Genomic DNA, 26,126 nt, shown 5'->3' on the forward strand with positions numbered 1-26,126 from the left:
ATGCATCTACTTCGACTTGGCCCAGGATGTTGGTCAGCTCTGAGCTCATTCACAGAATCACAGAATCACAGAGTGGTAGGGTTTGGAAGGGACCTCTGTGGGTCATCTAGTCCAACCCTCCTGCCGAAGCAGGGTCACCTACAGCAGGCTGCACAGTACTGCGTCTAGGTGGGTCTTGAATATCTCCAGAGAGGGAGATATTCCTTGCTCTCCGTTCTCCCTCTTCTTAGTATTTCATCCTGGGGAGAAAGGAATTTTCTAGCTCGGAAAAAAAGTATATTTCACACTGGAAATTTTGAGTAATGTTAAAATTTTCACAACAAATATTTTGACAAAATAATATTGTTTTATCAATGGTATTCAACATGTTTTACAGAATTACAAACCATTTCAGTTTTAATAACTTTGTTTAGCTAACAAAACACCAATAACACGCACATATTCACTACTTTTATTTTCTGGCTTTATGAGTGCCATGTAGTTACATGTCTTGATCTCATTTATGTGAGAAAAGTGGAAAAGGGGGACTGTTTGACAGACATCCAAACATATGAAGAGATCTTGAAAACAGAAAAAGTCAGAGAACAGAAATAACCATTCCAAACCATGTGAGTGTTTATTACTACTCACTTTTATTACTGTAGATATTTTCCTTTAACTTAAGTTTTTAGTAGTCACACACAACTATATAATCTGCCTAGAGGCAGACAATTCTATCTTCGTACTGCCATATCCTCTTTCCAAAGCTATACTAATACTTTCTAATTCATACCAGAGAATTTTTTTTCTCACAAGACAATTCTTTTCTTTGAATCAGAAGCAATCCATTGTGGAAGACACTGAAAAATGCTCCTTCCCAAAGAGCATTCTGTATGTTCAAAGAAATCAGTCGGAGTATTTTAAATATGTCTTACTCTCTGCTACATATGATGTATAGGATTACAGCTGCTCCCTAGCAACTCACAGATGCCTTCATTCTTGAAATTCATGGCAACAACACAAAGGAAAGAAACACCCTGATAGTTTACTGTAGCCGCTGCTTTTCAGAATCACTTGCCCAATCACTGACTGCTGTAAAGTCTGGGATGACAAGCGACAGGGCAGCTGACATGTTGAAAACCACGACATATCCTAGTAGTGATGTGCACATTAGCAGAAAAAATTATCAAAGCTAGTTCATTCTTAAGTAATACATTCAGCCTGAATTCTGCAAGATGTGTGGAACACTTCTAAGTAGTGCCAGAGTCAATTGGCTCACTCAGATGCCTACTCAAAGGAAAGCAGATAAACAGGGATACTTTGTAGGATGGAATAATCAGACACTTTTGACTGTTAATTATCAACAAAGTAGTCTAGAGGACTTTAAAGTTACGAAGTAATTTTTGTAATTGTCACTTTGTATTCAAACCTTCATAAAACATGAGTTCAGCTTTGTACCTCTGCTATTGTAAAAACATCAAAATCAGATCTAAAAACCCTTCTTTGTTAAGAAAAATGTATTTTAAGGCCTTTAATTTTATATCACAGTGATAGCAATACAGCATTAAATAACACGAGTACATCATTTATTGGTTTCACAGCAGTCTTAGCTCAGGCTTTTAGCTGAGACTGGATGAGAACCCAAAAATCCCAGCTCATGACGAGTACAACATATACAACGAGTGACTCTTTCTTGTAACAGAAGAACAATAGCAAGAAAGTGTTTCAAATTTCTTCTGCATTCCTGGCACATTTTGAGGTGAGCACTTCTGTAATTTTTCAAACTCACTTATTCATAGGAAATTTTGTCCTGCCTCAGCTGCTCTTAATGCAATTTAACACCTACTGACTCTCTCCCCAAAGGTAATTTTAAATCGCAGGGAATGAGCAGAGTCTTTCTGGTGTTTTACTAACCACAGGACTTGGAAACTGATTAGCTATAATGTTTGGGGGTTTTGTTGGCTTTGGTGTGGGTTTTTTTTGATGGAAAATTTTTTATTTGCTCTCAGCTTCTACGAAAACCATCTGAACATAAGCACCAATAGGACAGATTTGATTAGTGATAAAGCCAATGGAAAGTTATAAATGAACCAAGAACAGTGCTTTGCTCAAAGATTATCTAGATCATCAAATAGTAATTAAAACTATGGTAATATTAGGCCACCCCTTCCCTTGAGCCTGAGCAAGCTTTGCTAATTCAGCCACCTATTCTTAGCGAATTACAGCTGATTTCACTTGCTGGAAGAAGGAACTCTTCAAAATGCCAGTCTATCACTAAGGGAGCAGAGGGAGAGCAGCATCTGCAAATAATAAATGAGGCTCCCTGTGTTTTTACAATCTCTTAATTTCCATTTGGATTACAAAGAGAATTGGCAGATGTGTCTTCAAATTTCCCAGCCTGCATTTTTAAAAGAGATTTTATTTTCCTGAAATCTTGACATTGGTTAGCAATGTGTAAACTCAACAGAATTTAGTTTGGAGCATTTGATTTTCAGTGCCTGCAGCTTTGGTATTTGATTGCACATAGAACACAGCAGCGGCACTGGTACAGCCCAAATCGGACACACCTTTCTAAATAATGCATTATAAAAAAGCCTGTTACTGTATTTTGTGAATCTCTAACTAGTCTAACCCATCTCATACATTATTTTAATTCTGGGAAATGGACTTTGACTTCTCCATGAATACCTGAAATGTCCACGTTTCACTGTATCAACCCCTTCATAATTCCATTCCAAAAGTAATCCTGACCTCACTTCCCTATGCCACACCCCCCCTCAGACAGCAAACTGGTGTCATCATCTTAGGGATGAGGCAAAAGGCATAAATGTAAATAGCGTACAATCACTAATTTATGCTTAGAAAGAATTCAAGCTTTTCAGAGCACCGGCCTCATGCACAGTCCAATCGACCAATCCCATTTACTGATAAACTACCTATTTTATTACATATTACTGAAGGTACTTAAAAAAAGAGATCTTTTCTTACTTTCAGATTTTACTCCTTCTGCTCCTTATAAAAACAATGTAAGACAGTGCACTTTCACAGAAAACTGCAGTTCTAGACTTACCAGCACCACTGATAAAAATGCCCCGAACTCCGGGAACTTTCAGCACATGTAAAACCAGCAACCCAACGAGACCACAAGAAGTGCTTCAACAACTTCAGAACACTTGTGGGGACTTTTTCCCCTTTCATTTCAAAATGACTCTTCAAAATTTAGATGAATTTATTATATATGGTTGAAAATGCCTCTCTATTTTATTTGATGTTAAAGAATGTCTTTCAGTCTTTTGTTCTACTGACAACAACAAAAAGAGACAAAAGGAGAAAAGAAAGGATACAATATTTTTAGAGTTTTGAGATCAGCCATGGTGAACTTCACTAGGTGGCAAAATTTATTCACTGAATATGAAAACTGCCTTAATTCCCCTATTTGACTTATTTAAGCCCTTGCTTTCCTTTCTTCAAGCACTCAAGAGCACACCCAGGGCACACGGTGAACAGCTTTACAGTTACGTAAGTTATGCCTACAAGTGTTGTGTATTACTTGCATTTTTCACTCTCAGGGGTGAAGAATGATGGAGACTGCACACATTCCCATCAATATATTAATGTTTTAACAGGTCATAAATCAGAAGTCTTAAAATTTAGGGTCAAAACAGTGACAAACTAATCAGAATCTGTAGCAATCAGAATACTCAAATGAAATTCAGACTTTCAAACTCCACAGAAACTACCTCCAGAGAAATATAAACTGATTGTATTTGGGTTGTTGTCCTAAAATCAAACCATCTTAAAAAAATAAATCAAGTTCGCAAATTTCTGCTGTATATTTTTCTCAATCATAAAACTCTCCATTACTTCAACCTTAACAAGGGTGAACATAGTATATTCTGGAACATGGCCACATATCCCCTAAGTCCATCTGGTAGTTCATCAGAGGATAGCAGGAGGGACAGAACTTTTTGCTTTTGGCTAAAGCATATTCAGACTTAATCCATCCTGATAAATATAGTATTAAAAAAAAAAAAAAAGAAGAAAGCTGGTAAAAAGAAATGGAAATCTCAATTCTATGGATCAGCTTATTTATTAAATAATTCCAAATTTATATAAAGCCTGTGCTAATTCATCCCATTAACTTTATGACTTTTAAGAAAGAGGCAGATAAATATCATACCAATCATAGAGAAAAATAGTAAGAACTAAAATGTTTACTGCTAACTTGTCCGTGAAACCACCTTTTGAAGCAGCAATTTCAGACCACCAATGACAGTAAGGAAGACTCGTACAGATACAAATTTTACATTAAGTTCAAGTAAGCTTTTAAAGCCTGCCGTTGCACAGACCTCTATACAGGTAATGAAGAGAACAAGGCAAGCTATATGTAACAGCTTCTACAGGTATTAAGTTAGTGGTGTGCCTCTATCTGTAGACCCTCTAGAATACAACACTATCTTAGCTAAAACCTGCAATGAGTCCAACAGATAGTTACCCTTTGGTTATTACACCTTCTGGCAGAAGGAAGCTTTCCTGAACATCCCTGCTCCAGGGCAGTTCAAATCAGAGACCAGTCTCCCTTACAAGTCACTCATCTCATTTAAACTCTAGAGACTGATCCAAGACCTGAAAAGCTAAAAGCATGGACTAGGAATCTGCTGCCAATCCAAGTGCTTCAGCAGACTCGCACCATCTGTGCATTAGGCACACAGACCTCACACTGAGCAATGGATGAAATGTGCTCGTGCAGAACCTCGGCTGGGTGTTCGGCAAGAAAGAGCTAATTATTATAAAACAGTATTCGAGAGATAAAATAAATAAAACATTTTCTAACAGTTGCTGGTGGACTCATTCTGTGAATGGAACTCATCGTCACATATCAAATATTGTCAGTATGTAGCTCGCTTTCATTTTGGAGGAAGAAACACTATTTCTATCTCAGTATGAATATCATTTAAAGGCCAAGTCAGTCTATATGGGTTCACTCTACGGCTCCTGGGACTGTAATAACAGCATGCCTTATGAACATCATGCATGGATTGTTTTTGCAGCAATGTATCAAAAAGGAAACAGATTCAGAGACTAGATTTCCTTGGAACTGCCTCTCTATCTGCTGTTCGTTCAATTATGCCATTGCTTGAAAAGGTTACACGGTACATGATGGCAGTTTTTTGCCATAGCAGTCACATTGAAGCTCCAGTGTGTTTGTCACGTCAAAGCTCTTAACACAGACCCACATTTTTAATAGTGTTTACGTGAAAGAGGATTCTCTTCCATCAGTTTGGAACAGACAAGCTCATGCATTGCTGTAAGGCATGTTCTCTGCTCTGAGGTCTTCCTTTCTGGGTACTGCAGGGAACCCTCTCTCCTCTCTCCTGTCCCTAGAGGTATTTTAGGAGCTGGAAAGCACAAGCATACTTCTTGTAGTTTATTAGATTAAAAGAACTGTCAATTAGCTTAGTCATGGGCCTTTGTTGTGAATGGTCTATGTAAAAATAGAAGTTTAGCATACTTCCATCAAAATGGGACTACGAATTTACTTAATTCTGCAGTGCAGTAGGCTTTTTGTCTATTTTTTCTGCATGCTGAGGTAACTATTCATAGGTATGGAATGTGACTTTGAACTTTGTGTGCAGTTTTTTGTCTTAACTCAGACAAAATGCCTACTGATAAATGAAGCCAGTGAGATCAGATGCCTCCTCAATATTTATTTTGCTATGTGGATTTTAAAATTCTATTAAGCTGACGTCTATTCCTTTTTACTTTTTTCTAAGTCTATCTGCTTTGCAGAAATCACATATCATTCACACCAGAGCAGCTTTATAACGGCTGACAGCACTCAGAGTTCACAAGTAAGACAGTTACACGACCCTTTTTACGTTGAAAAGATGATTGCATGGCTGGGTTTTTTTTCATTTAAAAACACAATACTTATAACATTAAAGGGCATATACTAAGCTGTGTCTTTGTTGAGAGGCATTTAAAGCAGCACACTGGACATCCCTAGAAACAGTCAAGGCCAGGCTGGACGGGGCTCTGAGCACCCTGATCAAGTTGCTCACTGCAGGGGGGCTGGGCTAGATGACCTCTAAAGGCCCCTTCCAACTCAAAGCATTCTGTGATTCTATGATCTTGTACTTCCTTAACAAAGATCTTCCTGTGTATCCTGCCTTCCTGCTTTCAAGTCTCAAGTTGTTGTAAATATTCCCTTTACTCTTCTAGGCAAAAAATAAATCTGTTACATCATGGTAAGGACCCAGCAATACCCTCGGCTGGGCAACTACAGCAGCAGGGAGACCAAGCGATAGCCTCTGTTTCTTGTGTAAAAATGTTAGTTTTTTTCCAAAGTACTTTTTACCTGCTTGAATTGTAAATTAAATGTCATTAGGCATGATTCTTAGCAAAAGTAAATCAGTGTAATCCACTGAAGTCAGCAGAGCTTTTTCAGTTTTCAACCAGCTGAGTATTTTGGCATCTTGAATCCCGACTTCCTGCCTTGTTGAAGCAATCTTTTCATTACTGTAATGAGGATATTACATTGGCATTGAATCCAAGTTGGAGCGCTCCCAGATCTTGCCTAAACTCCTAATAATGTCCAAAAAAGCAGTATTTAAAAATGCACTTTAAAACTATTTTTGGAAGACCATTTTGAGACCATTCCCAGATAGTATGAATAAGACTTGAAGGACACAAGGAGGAACTACACTTTAAACACAATTGATCTTACTGACAACAGAACTTACATTTAGATGTTACTAGTATTTGTGTTGATTCATACCACCAAACTAGTAATTTACCACAACTAATTCAGAGGAAGAATGACCTGGAGTTAAAGCTCTAAATGGAAAAACGAATACCTGAGCTCAATTCCTGGTTGGATCAGGATTCTCTCTGTGTGGCAAATATCAATTAGGGAGCAAAGGCACATCTGTAAATCAAAGATCATGTTTCCGCTGTGCACCATAATAAACCTCAGCTCTTGCCTGCCTCTCCATCTCCTACATGTATCCATTTTTTCTGTTCCTGCTACTCCAGCTGTACTGGTTTGCTTGGTTAAGGCTAACAGTAAGTGTAGCCTCAATGTAGAACTCCTAATTTAATGGCAACCAAGCTTTCTGTCGCAATTTTGCTTCCTACAGGCATTATATTGCTGTCATCATTGCTAATAAGAGAAAAGGTGTGTGAAATGTCCATTGGCATAAACATATTCATATTTTCAGAAATATAGTCACTATTGAAGTAATTCACTAAATGAATTCCCAAATATTTTCTCATTTTTAACACTATGTGGAATATTCATGAGTATATTATCGTGCATCCTCACTATACAGATATTTTGAAAAGTTGCGATTAATGGAAGTTGCAGTGTTTTACAATGGCTCTATTATACGCTCAAAAGCAAGGGGAAGAGTGGTTAGCTACTAGGACAAGACTGTGATTTCAAGTCACTGTAAGAAATTTGTCAATGAACAAAGGAAAGGGAATTCTCCTCTGAAGAGATTCCTCTCCTTAAACATGATTCCATTAAAGTGAGTATACGTTGAATGTAAACACCTTTAATACAAAAAATGCTCTCCCTGGATATCTATGTCCACACTGCTGAATATACCAGACTTTTACACAGGTACCAAACTCACTGGGTCTGCTATTCACCTGACAAGTCCCTCACTTGAGTTTAATGGTGTTTTAGATTTTAATTTTTTTATTCCTTTGGAAGTACCTATTATACTTGAGGTTTTACATTCTCTCCTCTGCCTCTCCATGATGGACAGAAGAAAATATTTCACAATTCTCCAGAGACAAACATTGTGGAGTATAATTTCCTTCAGCACAAAGACCCACAGACATCCAATGCACACAGAAGTACGCATAGCACTGATGAACGCTGAGATACCTTCAACAAGTTATGGAAACACCATAAACTTCTACGGCACAGTAGCTAATTGAAAAAGCTCTGGGTTTTTAAGAGCTCATTCACTCCAGCTGAGAACATAGTAATTGTACTACTTTGAGAGCTATCTGGGTCACTTTAGAGATATTCATAGAAGGCTTCATTGTATGAAGCACACACAGATTGTGACTTCAGCTGAACCAGTAGGACTTCTTTCCCTGAGTCCAGGGAGCATTTGACCAGGCTGTGAAATGCTTATAATCTGTTACACATCCTTGCTATGAGCTTTAACGTCATCATTTGGCCAAATCAAAACTGATTTTCCCTAGAACACGGAAACATTCCATAACATTTCTCCTACCAAAAATCCGTCTGATGAAAGTACAGCTTTCCAACTCTGCGCACTCTGGTACTACAGCTGTTCACAGAAAGTCATGTCCACTATTTCCTAATAGGAGCACTCTGCTCCTTTTTTCGTATTACTCATTCTGCTTTTGGAGGGAGGAGGGGCACAAAAACCAAACAAAGGTATACCTTTTTTGAAGTTTTCTAAAAACATGAAGACTACAGACTTGGTCTAAACAATTGTGGAGTTAGAAGTAATGAGTCAGAAACAATGCTGAAAATTCAGTCTGACTTATGTATTTTTAAAGCTTGAGCAACTGAAGGCAAGTTCTGTGAATGAAAGTGACAGGACTGCAAGCATGCTGTTTTTAACGTTCTGTAGTCTCCATTTTTCCAAGATTATAGTTCATTTCAGAAAAGATCTGACTAAATGTTAATAGGCAGCAAGCACAAAAAAAAAAGATGTCATTCAAAAACGGGAAAATGAGAATAGCCTGTAAACAAGAAGAAAGAGGGAGCGACTGCATGGCTCACACCTCGCAGGGCCTTGCATTCTCCCTTGCAGGCAAGAGAGCTAATTAAAACCTTGTGGCTAGAAAGACATCATGCAATTTAGGTCAGACAAACGGCTTTGATATAGAGGGATATTTTATATGGAAACATCCCCCTTTCACACTTTTAATCCTAGGATTACAAGCACGTATTGACCACCTTGTAGATACTACAGAGATAACGTTTTTATTTTCTTGAAGTGCACTATAAAGTCTGACTTTCAAAAAGAAACTTACCTACAATATTCATAGACCAATGTTTTTTTCAGCGTGAATGTCACTGTGGTATACTTTAAGTATAGCTGGTAGCACTATATATTATTATGTTTGCCCAGCAGTTCTCATTAGAAGACTGTTACAGCAGCTTCTAAGTTTGCCGAATATTAACTACATAAACTAACATTTTCCTCAGGGGAAAAAAAACAGTGACAGTGTCATTCTCTTGGCTTTTCATTATCTATTTTACTATGTGGTCTTTGCATGAAAATGCCAGGCGAAATGGTTGAGACATTAACTCATTGTTTTGCTCAAGTTAGAAATCGTCTGTAACTCATTTCCTTTTGAAATACTCTATTGCACCTACACTGTAGAATAAAAACTCAACACGTATTCAAATATACACTTTTTACTCCTTACTGTTTAACGAATTTTAGTCTAAAAAGCACTTGCATATCACTGCAGAGATTTTATCAGCTAAATCCCTGAGAACCTACACACAGGTGTACTCCAACCCAGAGAGCATCACTCCTAGAGCACGTCACACCTCCTCTGCAGCTAAAGCTCAGACTTGCTGTGCTCTCAAGTGATCTCTACACCTTTGTGGTCTGAGCAGTGGGAGAAAGAGGAGATGAAAACTGATGAAGACCAAAGGGCAAGACAGAATCACAGAATCACAGAATCACAGAATAGTAGGGGTTGGAAGGGACCTCTGTGGGTCATCTAGTCCAACCCCCCCGCCGAAGCAGGGTCACCTACAGCAGGCTGCACAGGACATTGGGATATGGACGCAGGAGATAACAGACTGGAAAATGGCAGGCAAAGAATAAGAAGAGAAGAGACTGGAAGGGGAGGAGAAATAGAAAAAGCATACAGGAGAAAAATACAGGTCTGGGACTGAGAACTAGTGATGGAGGGAAAGGTGAGAAGGGAGATGAAAAATATCTGTGGAAGAGAAGAGATGCAATGGGAGTACTGAGACAGGCTGGCCACACACCCCTGGACAGAACATTCTGGAAGTGCTAAGGCAAAATAAGAGTCTGGAAGTGCTAAGGCAAAATAAAGAGTAAAATAAAGAGTCTAGAGGTGCTGAACTGGAAAGAGCTGAGGAGTGAGATCCTAAAATTGGGATAGGAAGCCAGTGTAAGGGAGAAAGGCAGACTGGCCAGGTAGCCAAGGCAGAAACTGAGACAGAAATATAGAATATGTAGAGGAGAGATGAAAGCCAGCCCATGCAGCACAGCAGGAATGGAATGGAAAGTCCAATGGTGGATCAGAGGTATGATCCTGATTGAGGAAACAGTGGGGGAAAAAGAGAGATGGCAAGTGCAGAAGAGAACAGATCACACCTAGATCAGATGAGCAAAATGGGCTGTCCCTCCTCTTCGCAGAAACTCCTCATCAAAACCTGGAGAGAGTGACCTGATTCGCAAGCCTCATTGTTCTCTGTCAGCAGACATGTGTGAAATCCACCTACAAAACCTTCTATCAGTGTTCCATGCTGGATAAACCTTACAGTTCCTCAGAAAGCTCGTGTGATAGACATTTCTGCATTGTTGAGATCCTACGCTGAAAACTCATGTGTGTATCAATCTGATGCTTTGCGTTAGAATTTTAAGATTTTGTTTTAAGTTTGTTTGGGGTTTTCCAAGATTAAAAAACGCATCTAAAGCATCTGCCTTAAGTTGTGCTGTAATATGAAGCACTCTAACACTAGGAAAGGACAGAACTAAAATAATCTCTGCAATCTTCATTTATGTTCCTCAAGTCCACGCAGTGACACAGCCCTTCCTTGTACAGGATGGTGGTGAGCTCAGCTAGACTGAAGCTTCCACTGTGTAAACGTGGACATCTGAGCTAGTCATCTAGTCCCCTCTTATACTGAGTAAAGAGAAAATGTCCTTCTGGGACAGGATTCAGATGAGACATGGATGTGTGCGTAAAAAGTCATTAAGGTCAAAGGAATACATTAATATACAGCATTAAATCTGAGAAACTTCACACTCGATTCTTCTGTGTGTTTCTTAATGGCTTTGAAACATAGCTACTATTCATTTCATGGATCATTTGGGGAGATTAGGAAAATGAAATCCAAATCTCATGGCTTAATATTCGGTTCCCCAGCACCAAGGGCTTTTGTTGGCTGACAGAATAACTTATTTTCCTGATGCAACAGCAAAATTTCCCTTCATTATACAGTCGTATATCAACCCAGAGGTCCATCGGTTCACAGGAGCAGCCATGGGACTTGTGCAGGGATAAAGGGAGGGAAATCTGTGATCATGTGGTTTCATGCTGGACCATAATGTGTACACACAGAGTTGTATAGGCACCGTAATCATGACATTTTCTGAATTGTGACTTCATTTTTCTGCAATTTCAGATGGTTTTTTGCCTTCTATGGATGGAATATGGCACAAAAGTTTCTTCTCAATGATGGAAGAATTGTAAACTCTTCCTTCAAACACACTTTGGGTTAAATTGGAACAGCTGAATAAAAGTAGTTTTCATTCTGTGCTACGTTTGTTCTAACCAAAAGCTGCCTCATTTCAGGAAATACATGTCAGAAAAACAGTCTCCCTTGTTAACAGAGAGCAGAATTTTCCACTGCCGTGAATGGTTGCTTCCTGGATACCATATTTGACAAACATATAACATGAAGTGCTTGCTTCAGGTGGATGTGCTGCAATAACGGTAAGCCTTATGTCTGATACTGCAAAGCTGATTAAATATTAGCAATGAGCAAGTGCTGCAACATTAATAGAGTGAATTGATGGATGTCTCTGTTATTCATTTCTCTCTCAGTAAGCACTGCAGAGTTTAATTCCCCAAAATCTTTTTACTATGTTGGGATGAAATGATCATAATGCCTAGATGATGCACACCATTCACTTCAGTTATTGCAGTCTAAGGCACATCTTCTTACTCACCTCAGCAAGCTGGTCCACTCCGCTTGCAGTTCGTGCTAATGTTACAAGATCTTCTTGCATCTTATCTACCCATGATTTTATCCTACAGAAATCAAAAAGAAAAGAGAGACATCCAATCACATCACTTGCAAATGGAACTTGCATACAGTTATATAGCACAAGGGCAAAAAGCCAAAATACATTGATAAAATTGAATGCAAAATATACAAGACTTGTCTTTGATTGCTAAAAAATAATAAGGTTGGAATGGACAAAAATATTTAAGCTACACCTTGATGGTGTTCTCTTTTGCTGACTCAAATCTAAGCCACTTGCTTTTTCCTCTTTTACTTTTCATCAGCTGAAATTTGCCTGGTGCTTGCCAGGACAGACACTGTCTTCACCATCAAGTGTATCACTGTAGCTGAGTTTTGTTGACAGGTACCAGGGTCTGTTTCTGAATGCAATAGAGCCTAACTCACCTTCTTTCTTTCTTTCTTTCTTTTTTTTTTTTTTTTTTTTTTCAAAAGAGGCTCTATCCAGCCCTGAAGACCTGGTTCTTCTCATACAGTCTTCTGTGGTGGCCACCACACTAAGCCAGCTGTAAACCAAGCATGCCGTCATATCTATTACTAGCTGTTACAAAGATCACCGCAACAGAGCTGGTACGCTGCCTGCCAGGACAACGTGCCTTGAGGTCCCTCTCCCAACAGATGGCACAAGCAGAGAAAAACAGCAACTGGGAGCAGGCTGACAAACCAGGATAAAGCTTCTAGCCTGTAGCCCCTCTCCAGACACTCCAAGGCAGCAGCAGCAGGACAGGCAGCAGAGGTGACATAAGCTGGTTTGGTAACATGTTCCTGCTCCTGGCTGCTGTTCTTCACCAGGGAAAAGGCAGCGATTTGCTGCTGTGCATGCTCGGCTCCCTGTGCCCGGTAAACCTGACTCTTTGGAAACACACTGGATCCAACACAGTTCTTATGTTTCTGTGCCATGTCACGTTTCGTAGCAGGAAAGCAGGCACGGTACACATCCAATCCAGTGAGGTCCATGTTCAGAAGAAGGTTATGTCGCTTGCCCATCCAGAAAGTGTAATCTCCAATTCATCTACTGTATCATCACAAAATGATAGAATCATAGAATGCTTTGGGTTGGAAGGGACCTTTAGAGGTCATCTAGCCCAACCCCCTTGCAGTAAGCAGGGGCATATTCCACTAGACCTGGTTGCTCAGAGCCCCGTCCAACCTGGCCTTGAATGTTTCCAGGGATGGGGCCTCCACCACATTTCTGGGTAACCTGTGCCAGTGCCTCACTGCCCTCATAGTAAAGAATTTCTTCCTTATATCCAGTCTAAATCCACCCTCCCTTAGTTTAAAGACACTACTCCTTGTCCTATCGCAACAAGCCCTGCTGAAAATCTTTTCCCTATCTTTCCTGTAGGCCCCTTCAGGTACTGAAAGGCTGCTACAAGGTCTCCCCGCAGCCTTCTCTTCTCCAGGCTGAACAGCCCCAACTCTCTCAGCCTTTCCTCCTAGCAGAGGTGCTCCAGCTCTCTGATCATTTGTGTGGCTTCCTCTGGACCCGCTCCAACAGGTCCTTCCTGTGCTGAGGGCTCCAAAGCTGGATGCAGGACTCTAGGTGGGGTCTCAACAGAGCGGAGCAGAGGGGCAGAATCCCCTCCCTCAACCTGTTGGCCATGCTCCTCTTGATGCAGCCCAGGATACGGTTGGCCTTCTGGGCTGTAAGCGCACAGCACACTGGTGGCTCATGTCAAGCTTTTCATCCACCAGTATCATCCCTGTCACTATCACACCTCTCTGGTTTGAAACCAGCAGATATGTATATTTATCCTGGCCATTTCCTAGCCTTAAGCTGATACCCAGGGAACAACTGCTTGGATTATGCAGGAAAATAGAAAAGACAGGAAGAGGAGAGACTTCATTTTTGCCGCAATACGAAAATTTTGAAGACAAAGTAAGAACATAGAAGACTGATTTTACTTCTTCTTTCCACGGTGATTAATACATATTTTGTTAAGCCACAATCAATACCTTAAAAGGTCACAATCTCTATTATGGAGATGCAACCTGGCTACTTCTGTTAAAGCATCCTTCCTTATGCTTTGGAAGAAAGCAAGTAGTCATTCAAACACAAAAGATTCAAGGCTGTGACATCTAACATGGAGGACCTTCTGGGAGCCCTAAGTAACATGTGCTCAGATAGAAATGGGAATTATCTAAACAGAAAGGTACTGGGTTTTACTAAAGTGCCACATTTAAGACAAATCCCTCTTCTAAATCAATAATGGGTCGCTCCCCAATCAATACAGTGTCTCTCATGAATCCCATTTGAATTCCATTTCCAACAAGCAGAATGTACTGACACACTAAATAAGAACTGTCTGAAGGTTTGGCTCAAAGCGTCTTTGAGGCCGTCATGAACAATTTGTAGCAGAAATTGAACTAGCAAGTTGTAACCATGGTTTCTCACCAACCATAGCTTCTGCCCATGATATTATTGTTTTCATCCTTTCTCCAGCCTGGCTTGTTTGACACTGTCATCTATTGTGTCATATCACTTATTTTCTATTGTGTTATATCTTTATTTTTCTCTTTCAAATATTTGGATAAAGAACACTGATTTCACTCTGTACAGCACTTCCATTATTTCCTCATTGGATTCCATGTTTTTCAGACATACAAAAATTACATCTTAGAACTCCCTGAATTAAAAACAAAAAACCAAAAAAAACCAAAAAACAACTCATGAAAAAGTTTTACACTGAGATTATTTCACTACTCTCATTCGTCACTGAGCAATTTTAGTTTATCTAGTTCCCGGGGGCTAGAAGCTTTCAGAAGACTGTCTACCCTTTAAAATCTTCTCAGTGCACTCAACGAAGAGTGACTTCTAGTCCAGATGGTAAATGCTGAGTCATAATTCCAAAACTATGGGAAGAAGACTACATTGATTGAAAAACTATGTAAGCCAAACCAATAACATAAGAGGAGACCTTCTCACACAGGTCATGATTATCTAGATTTCCATGAACAATTTTTTTAGCTTGCAGGTATTTTTTCTAATTTGGGCCAAGCTTTACAAAATTCTTTCCTAAGACTGTAAAATCAATGCTTCTAAATAAAATAGTTCTAAAGTCTTGACAGGAGGAGTTCCACTGCATAAAATACTCACAGGACTCTCCATGGGAAAAAGGATGTGCAGAAAATTGTCTAGGTTGTAAAAAAGATGTGTAACATGGAACGTAAAAAATGCTTACTGGGACAAACCCATTGGCACTTCAAAAGCACTGATAGGTCCCAGAACAGTTGTTAAGAATTCAGTCATCTTACAGCTGATTACTAATAAATTGCTAATAAATTAGAAAGAGTAAACCTCTTCAACAGCAACAGAGCCTTTTAATGTGAAACTACAGGAGTGTGTATTAGAATAAGGGCTTGAGTCTTCACGGGAAATCTTACTGATGTGTCATTTCCAGAGGTACACCCTCCATATCATGGCATGAAAAGAAGATTTACCTCAAAATGGGCCTACCTCTCAACCTGGCATATTTCCCTCTCTCTTCACAAATCCTGAGAAAGTCTGGGAGCAGTAGCAGAATGAGTAAAAGGACTGGAGACTCCATGAGTTTGTCCTCCAGTGCCCCACCAGAACTCTGCTGCGGGGTTTAACATCTCAGTAAACTCTTCCAAAACAAAGCCCTCCAGACAGACATGATCTTTTAACAGGTGTTCAAAGGCTCCTTTTACCCACTGTAACTGAGCAGCCCTTTCTCTAGACTTTTCTTGACACTTTGTGGGATTTGACCCATCTTCAGGCTATTTTGCCATTCTTTGGGGAATGTTTGCTGCACCTTTTGAGTCCCTTTGCTACCTATCTCCAAGCCAGATAACAAGTAGATCCCTTCAGGTTAGCGTTGATGCTTTTCCACGGAGGATCCACTAATATTCAGCTAATAGGTGCGACAGGTCAGAAGAGTAACAGTCTGTACTTGCTTTCTCCTTTTGCACTGGATCACCAAGAATAGTCTTACTGCCTTATTTCTGTGCTCATTCACATCCTGCATCTCTAACCTGGCCACATGAAAGGGATGTGTGCTGGGATTTAGGGATCAATCACATTCTCACGGCCTATTACAATTGATTCCATCGTTGTTTTAATGCTCCCAAACCTTCCCTTCTATACTTTGCTTTCTAAAATCTAATGTAAAATGACTTAATTTGCTGGTTTAAATCTCTCCAAAGCCTTTATATTATACAAACATTTAGTTCTGTATAGAAATCAGTTTGTTAAAAATCACTTCTTATGCTGTATTATGTTTACCTTGGCTTTAAGCCCATCATGTGTATCTGCAAGAACAGTACCAACTCATAAGCACAAGTATACAGAAAACAAAAAAATGCTGTCATCTTCCATTTCTTAATGGTTTCTATTTTTCTGTGTGAAAGAATGAGGTATATGAAAGGTGAAAAAGTGAAACCCATTACCCTAAAGTGTTTTCAAAAGCATAAAATAAATAATTGAATACAATGAGATTTTTTCACGATCCATTTCAGTTACAAAAATTCTGGGTGTTCTTTCTAAGAGGAGTTGATAGAAAAAATCAAAGTGGATTGATTTTTAAATTGGCTTTTTTCATTTCCCACTGCTTTGTGTATCTACTGAATATATTCCTCTCTGTCCTAAAACAAAACTGAAATGGTGAGAACATATATTAGTTAGTTAAACTTGAAGTTTTGGAAGAAGTTACCCTTAAAAATATGAATTACTTATTACTAGTATTACTTGTAAATTAAATATGGATCCTTTTTTCTTTAGCTTGAAAAAAATATTCTTGATTTTTCAATAAATGCTTCTTACATATCGTCTAGAATTCCTGCCTCCACACTATTAGTACAAACCTTTTGAAGTTAGTCACCCAGACTAGTTTTTGTTTTCTTTTTCTGTTTTAATTTGCAATTGAACTAGGCTGCTGCTTCAGGCACTGGAAAAAGGCACTTCCAGAGATGATGCAATCTATCCTCAGCCAGGCGAGCTGAACTACCCATCTCCTGCACTGGCTCCAGTGGAGCCTCGGCCAACTTTGATTCCTCGTCCAGGTTCTCCAGCATAGCTAGGCTACACACTTGACTTCTAGGCAGGTTAGGGTAGACAACAACAATTTCTAAACTGGAATAGGAAAAAATCCACCTTCATTCTAATTTAATGGCAATTTCCCTCCCCAGATGTAACTCAAATGCAAAGAATAATGCTTCTTCCACTACTGACTGTATATTTACCTTAGATGACAATTTTCTTGCATATTCATCTTAACCTGTTAGACCCTCTGTAGTGGAAACTGTCCTTTTCTTACTTTCCTGTACAACTGCTAGTACAGCAGGGTAATAACAACTAATAACTTTGGAAGGGTTTTTCTAGATTACTATCAGAAGTACAAATGATAAAATGGCATTCTGCAACTCTGAGAAAGCTCAGTATAATTACTCTTGCCTTCCTACAAGAATTTAAACAACATCATTAGTATTATTTATAAGGTCTAATGTCAGTATTTCTGCATCTCAATTCTCCCATCTTGCCACGAGACATAAGTGTACACTGGAGATATTTCATGCTCCTCATAGACTATTTTTCTAGTAATGGACACAATCACATGCTATAACTTTCATGGGAAAATTTGGCACAATGTTTAAAATACAACTTTTTTTTTTTTCAGTTAAGGAATCATTTTAACTCATTGTTTTTAAAAAACATGCGTCTTTTAAAAAATGAAATAAGCCTTTAGGCGCTGAAATGCTTGTCTGGTGCTCCTTTTCACTGAAGCCTGTAGTGCAGTATCTGCCTGACAGCCACTCATGGTCAGAGTTTATTTAACAATTGGAAAGCTGTCACAGCAAACGTCAGCTCCCATGACTTAAAGAAGCAGCAGTCATTTTTGTTCTACAAAGGGCACCAACCAAAAGCCTGTAAAAAAGGTTAGTTTGTTCCTATCATTATTAGTTTGGCACCAGCATTGCAATGGACGTTCCGCTGAAGGTTATTACGTTTTGTAGTATAATTGATTTTAACCCCCTTCTCCCACACACAGGTTTTCCCCATAACAAGCAGTGACTAGACAAAAGGAGTGCGCACGTGCCTTTCCGCAGCAACTTCTAAGTGATTTGAATGATGAAGGGGACTGTCTGATTAAAGACAGACAGACACGGGTCATTTAGCGGGGAATTCGAAGGTACAACCCTGCTGCTGTCGCCTGGGCTGTGATCAGACTGATGAAGAAACCACCAAACGCTACAGAGCCATCCATTCACATTACATTATTAGCCAAGATAGCATAACAGCTATTTTGAAAGTACAGAAAGCTTTTTCTTTTCTTTTCTTCTTCTTTTTCTTTTACTTTTTTTTTCTTTTTTTTAAAGTAAGACAACTATATTTCCTGAAGTCAGAGGATTTTCACAGGTAGACCCCTAGTCATGCTCCGAGCAGAACTTAACATAGCAGGTGCCAGCCTAAGAAATCTTTCTTTTAACTGTGTTAAACCTATTTTTATGTTAAACCTGTATACCTAACTATACTTGCACAACGGAGCACTGCTCAATCACAAGGGTAAAAGAAACCACGAGACCTAGCTGTAGGACAGCCTGGCTATAACCCTTCTCCCGCTGAAACTGATGCAACTTTTTTCTGCTGACTTCAAGGAAAGTAGATTCATGTAATTATATGCCTAGCTTTGTAGACCACTCACACTAATTTAAGGTCCATTAGCTGACTTCTGCTCTTATAATCTAAAGAGGGAGGCACAGAATTTAACTCTGCCAACTGAAGTCACTTGATATGCTGGAGACCCACAGCCAGCTTTTCTCAGTTAAGACTATATTTTGCTCAAGTTTCTGAATAGTTCTTGCATACAAAAATAACAACAATTAAAGTAATGCAAGCTGTAAGTAGCAAAAGGAAGAAGTGTTTCTAAAATAGGTCAATATTTCTTAGATTATCAAAAAGAAAAAAATATGTAACACATTGCTCCTAATTCAATAGAAAAACGGTCTTTGAAAAATGAGATTAGACTCAGAAACAGTGAGAGAGCAAGCCTTGCCATACTTATTCAAGCTAACCCCACTCTATTTTCTTGCTCAGAAAAACCTTCACTTTCAGGATCAGATGCTTTTTAAAGATTTGCTGTCGGTGAAAGAGGGGAGAAAAGCTACAAAATTATCATAAAACCAGGATTCCCAACCATTCTTTGTCCCTCTTAGGCAATACTAAAGGGCAAACTGACACTGTTATTGTAATTTATAGAAGGCATGTGAAAGAAGAACATATCAACATATGGAATTACTCACCTTCTACGCAGAAATTACCCTTGTTGCTCTATTTATACCTCCTACTGCAAAACTACTGAGTTTTAATACCACTATATATTTTGATGACCTATTAAGTTGACAGTACTTGTATTTCAGGTATGTGGGCAGATGGATAGATTTATAGAGAACCAGACTTTGGAAGGAGTAATAAAGGCAGGTTTTGTGAAATACTGAACAAATTGTCATAGTGTGCTAAAATCCCACTGATTCTAAATCAGAGAAAGAAAAGGGTTGGATAGGAGAGACTGATGCAAAGATGACCAAAATCCCATCGTTATCAGATCAAGCTCTTGAGTCTCCACTGCATAGACAGAAAATGGATAAAAGAGGGTTATATAATTTAGATGTGATATAAAAATAAATCAATGCAAAGTAGTCCATATAAGCATTTGTGAATTTCCTAGATCTTACTGTAAGGTATGTAACAATCCAGTTAGATGCCACAGAGTGGAGGAGATTTAAATTCATCATCTAGAGACAGGCTCACCTCATTCTATAGCTTCTACAGTTAGGAACCCCTCAGGGTGGTGTACCGCCCTCCAATACTCCCCTTTCCGGTGTTGGGAAATTTGCTCATGGGCTGTGCGAAGGTATGACAGCTTACAAGTATAGTATAAATACTATATATAGTACAGAGCAATTTGCAAGGAAGTCAGAAATTTAAGTGAAAAGGGGCGTGTGCTGCAACTATTGGGAGATCCCACTTTATTCCAATGTGATAATGATACAGGCATATATATCCACTGCCAGCTAACCATTGAAAAATGTATCACACCATTTTGTGTAAATGTTTGGAAGAACTTTTGTGTAATAAAAGCAAAGCACAGATTAATTCATGACATTTAACTACTGCACTGAGTGAGGAAAAAAGGGAAGCTATGCTGTCTCTGTGCATGCAAATAGATGCACAAAACGCATCATCTACTCCATAGGCAAAGATATTTCCTCTGTTGGCGAGAAGAAGAAAAAATAGTACTTTATTTCTTTGCAGTCTTTGATTGTCTTATCTGCACCAATGTGCCAAGCTGCTGGCCATGTAGTCTGCAAGGGCTTTCCAGGTATAAGACAATCTCAACAGCCAAGGCCAGAGGGACTCTCTTGCTCTTTTCCATTTTCAAAATGTAAAATCCTTGCTTGGAATAGTTCTTCTACATTGGTCAAATTGAAACATTTGGGGAGTAAGGCATAATTTCTGTGTCATAGCTGTCAATCTGTAGAAAGGGTCAACTTCAACAGAAAAGTTTGCAGGACATGCCTGATTTTTAGTAGCAGCCATTTTAATGTTTAGATTTGGGATTTTTAAGCTCTTATTTCACATATTTAAGCCATCCAGTCACAGAAGCTATTAAGATTTTCCAGTTTTTTTCCAAACACTCCTTCTCTGTATAAACACGGTTCATCTCTGTCGTAGCATTCACAGAACAAGCATGCGGGAGCACTCACTAGTGACTGCATGACCAGCTGCTCTTTCAAGGAACCCTCCGCAGCACAGATAAACAGGGCACCAGAAGCCCAGTGATGCAGGATCGATACAGGCAGAAGGAGAAGGAACGGCCCCCTGATTTGGCCAGCAGCTCAGGAGATTTGAGTTCCAACACTGAGTTCCAGGACAAAGTTACTGGCAAGTCAATGGCTCATGGCAAGTGAAGGGCAGATCTGTCACACCCCAGTGACTGTCGATGTTCTAACAAATGGTTTTCTTCTTGAGTTCCAGTGGCAGGTTCTGGGACAGAAATAGTCAACTGTGGGTGTCACCATGAGCTGTGCAATGTTTTCCCCAGAGCCAAAAAAGTAGAAACCCTTCTCTGTCCTCACCCAGCACTTCTAGGCCCAACTAAGTCCTTCACCGCGGCATCTCTTCTGTAGCCCAGGAGCACAGCCTGAACGGTTGTTTTGCTTTCACCATCCAACAACCTTTTGCATTTCACCTTCCAACAAATCCTTGCCTGAAGGCCTCCATCATCAAGCTTCAAGGATGGCCCAGCACCCTCTGAGCCAGCAGCCGGACCCACTCACCACCAGTCGCTTCCATTGAAATGCCCTCTCCTCACGCTTCGGTTAGGTTCCTTACCCGTAACTGCACTTCCCACTTTAATAAGCGTGTGGTAGAACCTCCAAAGCAGCCAGGTGTTAACCAGCTATGATCGAGTAATTCCTTAAATATGGCGTTCACTTTGAAGAGACAGGATCATGGCACGGTCATATTACTTTATAAGGTTGCTCAATATAAAGCAAGTGGCTGACAGGTGTTTAGCCACACATGTTCCTAATTACAGCTTCTGCTTCACAAATATTTTCCTTCACTTTGCCAAAAGTGTTCTTTTGGAGTCTAAAGCTTCCTAGCGAATAACATGAAAAATATCCTCTAATGGAAATTACTGTCGCACAAAATATCATTTAATAATTTAAGCTCAATCTTTAATGTAAACCTGACAAATAGAATCATCTGCAAAATTACTATAAGCTGTAAAAAGAACCCCTTAAAAATTATTATGGTTTAATTATCAAAGATTACAGTGCTAAAACAGTTTAACAGAGAAGACGTAACAAATTTTCAGCTCAAGTGACTGTCAGTAGTTCTCAGATGTGTTTCATTAAAGGCTTTTACAATCAGATATACATCTAGCACCATTCATCACTTAGCACTGAAAAAAAAATCACTCAAAATCTGGTTACCATTTCTGTAGCTGAGAAATATTAATTCAAAAATGAAGGATCCTTAATTTGTTTCTAATCTGTACTAGATGAAAACCAGAGACCTGGGTGTATTTGCCCCCTGAATAGCACCTAAGATGCCTCTCATCCTCTCTTTGCTTAACCTCTGATAACTAGTATTTAAAATGTGTCCAATGCAATCTGGGCCAAGTTCATTATTCTCGTACAAACACAGATATTCCACTAAAATCGTACATTCAATTTGGTAAAAAAGAGGCCGAAACTGAACCTCACATACATCGCTACAGTTATTGCAGTACTATAGCAACAGAACCTGGATTAGAAGCTGGTCCTTATGTAAAGTACTATGTAAACGCTGCTATTTTTTGATGTTTTAATATTATACGGTAAGTCTGTTAATGGTATAATGCCTTTGGAGAATAAAAGCACATCTTAAAAAAATGACTGAAAATAAATCTCAGTGTAATAGAACTTTACAAAGTGCTTAACTGCACAATTTTGCCAAAGCATTTCAGGCAAGAATGATTTTATCAGTTGTGTTTAACATATCACACTCATACTTAAACCATAATTTATGCTGAAATTATTTTTTCCCAAAACTAATAAGCATTACATTTTAGCCTCTGAAAAAAATTATAAGGAAACTAAAATATGGAATATTGGATACCAGAAAAGAAGAGATTAAAGGAAAAAAGAAAGATTTCCATGCAAACCAGGAACATATGCAGAAACTTACTTACGCACACGCATCCACACGTACGTGCACCAATTCAACTCAGTGAGAATTTCATTTGAGCCACCCAATTTGTGCCATTACCATTGCAGTGTCTTGTTTTCATGCATCTAGAATGCAGAAGCTACACATATGGACCGGACGTGTGTGCTCTTCATCCTGAGTAAACTACACAGGCCACCACAATAAGACATACATTTATCTCCTCATAGCATGCAATTAGTTTGATCTGCTGTTTGCAGTAGGACATTTTTCTTTTTCCATAATATACATGAAGAAACCATAGCATCTAGATATAACTGTGTGAAAACAGAGACTACATAATGTCTACACAACAGAACACAGCAGCACAGTATCACTCTACCGTGAGAGATGGTACGTTCACACTGAATTCAAAGCCTGCCTCAGCCTGACAATGAAATACAGGATCAGATCTTAGACTGCGAAATCTTACTAACATAATACAAAACATACAGCAATTCAGACAAAAATTAAAACTCTAGCTTTTCATTTTTTAGATTATCGGTCACTGAATATGTACAGAGTGACCTTTTTTGGTTTAGGTTATGCAGCATTGAATGTATACACTTAACAGGAATGGCAATACAAGCTTTCAGAGAAATGACCCTGTGTCCATCTCATTTTATCCTCACCTACAATTCTGAGGAATTGAACAGCAAAACTTCCCTTGAGTTTAGCAGCACATGGATACGTTCTCAAATCAGTGCATCTCACTGCTTTTCAGTGAACCGAGGTATAAATCAGCACCCATATTAAAAATCAGGGGTGGTTTGTTTTTTGGTTGTTTTTTTTCAGTGACAAAAATGGGTATTGAAAAGTACTTCATCTCTCATAGAATGTATTAGAGAAGTGCAACTAAGGCAATGACATTGCATCAGCAGGGAGCTCAGCTTCTCACTTCTCAGTATTTATCTGAGTGTCTGATGTGGGTTTTGGCTGTAGCAGCAGGAAGCCCAACACGCAGGACTGACACCAGCACCTCAAATCATTGATGTCCCTGTGCCAGAAGCATTGCTGCAGCGAGGTACATGAGCAGGCACATGATTCCACTTAGGCAAGTGGCATTAGTAAAATAATTTAAGTACACAGCTGAACTGGGAGTCTGCACTCAGATGCTGTACAGCAAGTCTACCTTTTCTGGGTATGCCATCTGCCTAAATATAAAAGTTAAATGTACAAATAGACGGATGTTTAAAGATAAGCATGTGTTTGTGCACTCTGTAAGATGCGGCTTGATTATATGGGGAGAATCTTCTTTATAACTCCATATAAAATAATAATAATAATAATTACTGTTGTTATTTTATATTCCTTATATATTATTATAATAATTAATTTATATATTATGTATTATATTGTTGTATTAATGATTATTATTAGTGGTGGTAGTGTTCTTAAGAAGGTATGCTATTTATAATCGTCATCTAATACGAAATTAATTTTGGAAATAGTCTATGATCATTTAAGCACTGAAAAAAGCAAAGGTTGGCAAAAACAGTTTAGGGGTTTTTTTACACAGCTATGAGCTGTTTGCTACCAAGCTTCAATTTCTATAACCTCCTTTAAAATGCAGTTTTCTGTGATGCTGATCCCTCTTGTTTAATAATGACAAGGATTCATAAATAAAACATATAGATAGCAGAATGCCACCTTCTGATAACCCATGTGCTCTAAGAAAAAAATCCCTGACGCCAACTATACTCCATCAGTGTAATGCTACTCCTAATTGATATTTTTTCAAATTGTTATATACTTTAAGAAATTTTTGTTGTACAGTGTACTCCAAAGAATATTACTTGAAAACTGCATATCCAAATTAATCAGCTGCTTCATTTGCAAGTATATTCTTCCTTTCAAAGCCTGACTTACAATGTGCAAAACTGTCACCTCCCTAACGTGCCACTGCTGTGGCACGTGTAGTAATAGCACTTAAGAGTAACGAAGAAGACATTTTTTAGGAAAGACCTAAATACACTCCATCTTCTGAAAGACAGGCACTATCTGCATTCAGTGCTGCCATTTAAAACAAAAAGTAAAATATCATGACAAGACACAAAAGATGCAAAGCAGAGATTATTGTACATGCAAAAGACTAGCATAGAATATTAAGTTTCTGCAGAAATTAGCATCAAAATTAGCATAGCCATGGTGTCTTTAAATTCTTTCCATTTCACAAAGCTGCACTGAATTACACCAAGTTTTGCTAAAGGCGCAGCTGGAATGTTGTTGTTCCTGAGATGCAAATGCATATTAATGGTGATTTGAAAAGGATAATAGTATATGACAAAATAATCAATGCATTCTTTTCCTCCCGTTCAAGAGGTTACGAATCTGTTCCCACAAACACTGCAGTTTTCTGCCTTGAAAACAGTTTTGAAAGCTGTCCATTACAATATGAAGTCGAAATGCATGAACTCTTTGTACGTTAGCTAGTCCAGGGGAGGTCAGTACTCCTGATCACAGCATCAGGGCAGTGTCTGCACAGGCTGGTGCAGGTGGACCTTAGACATGTTGAGACCATGACTATATTTCTCCAGGGTGTTAAGACAGCCCAGCTGTGTATCAGAAGCGCTAGCATACTGTAAACCACCAGAAAAAAATCAATGCAATTACCCTGTAAAGATCCAGCAGCAACCAAAACTGTATTACAATCTTCCACTTTACAAAATTAACCTTTTGAAATGGCTGTCAGGCTTCACAGGCCAGTTCAGTCATGAACAGCTGTGCAGGTCTTATATTTCTGTTGTAATCCTCCAATAGTGTTATATACTATTTCTCTTAAATCTGTAGAAACTGGAGATTGAAGGATAATGCTAAATGTCATTACTGGAGTGATACGCAAGTCTCAGCTTCATGCTTTAAAAGAAAAAGAACTCTTACAGATAGCTCACAAATTACTTACACAAACCTTAGAAAAACAAGAGTACGTGCTCACGATGTTTGGGCTTTACTTTGAAAGCCTGTTTGATGAGACTGCAAGTGTTTGATTCAGAAAGCTCAGGCACAGAAATGGTTTCCAACTGTGTACACGGGGCCAAAGGGCTGTAAGGGTCAGTTCACAGTAAAGCTGAACAAGAACGACATTAAATGTAACTCAGTTTTAAAACAATGCCTTCTCCAAGAGGCTTCACTCTCCTTTCTCAGGATGGGGTAAATGCTCTAAGGTCAGGAGGCCACAATGCTTGTCAGTGCATTCAATGCACATTAAAAAGACAGGCTATTAAGGAAGAGTCTAACATTTACTTGGGAGCCAACCCTCCCCTCTTCCACTTGTCCCCTTCCCCAATTTCAACACATTCTCTAATTAAGCATCAGTACAATGCAATATAATTGAACAGATGTAGTAGTCATTAGCGGGAATTGCCCATTCTCCTATCAAATCAGAGTGTACAGAAAGGGCCGTGTTTGAAATGGGTGAACTTAATTGCC

The 26,126-nt window shown here is 38.9% G+C and overlaps 1 protein-coding gene across 5 annotated transcripts in view; it reads right to left on the bottom strand.

Moving 5' to 3' along the window:
- Positions 1 to 26,126, bottom strand: part of CACNA2D1 (calcium voltage-gated channel auxiliary subunit alpha2delta 1) — a 439,617-nt gene that overhangs the window by 368,972 nt on the left and 44,519 nt on the right. For all 5 annotated transcript variants that reach the window (XM_075427738.1, XM_075427739.1, XM_075427736.1 and 2 more), the window contains exon 2: positions 11,913 to 11,994. In XM_075427738.1, coding sequence (XP_075283853.1) covers positions 11,913 to 11,994 — 82 coding nt within the window. The remainder of the gene's footprint in view (positions 1 to 11,912; positions 11,995 to 26,126) is intronic.

The sequence above is a fragment of the Opisthocomus hoazin genome, chromosome 8 (genome assembly GCF_030867145.1).
Source record: "Opisthocomus hoazin isolate bOpiHoa1 chromosome 8, bOpiHoa1.hap1, whole genome shotgun sequence".
Lineage (NCBI taxonomy): Eukaryota > Metazoa > Chordata > Aves > Opisthocomiformes > Opisthocomidae > Opisthocomus > Opisthocomus hoazin.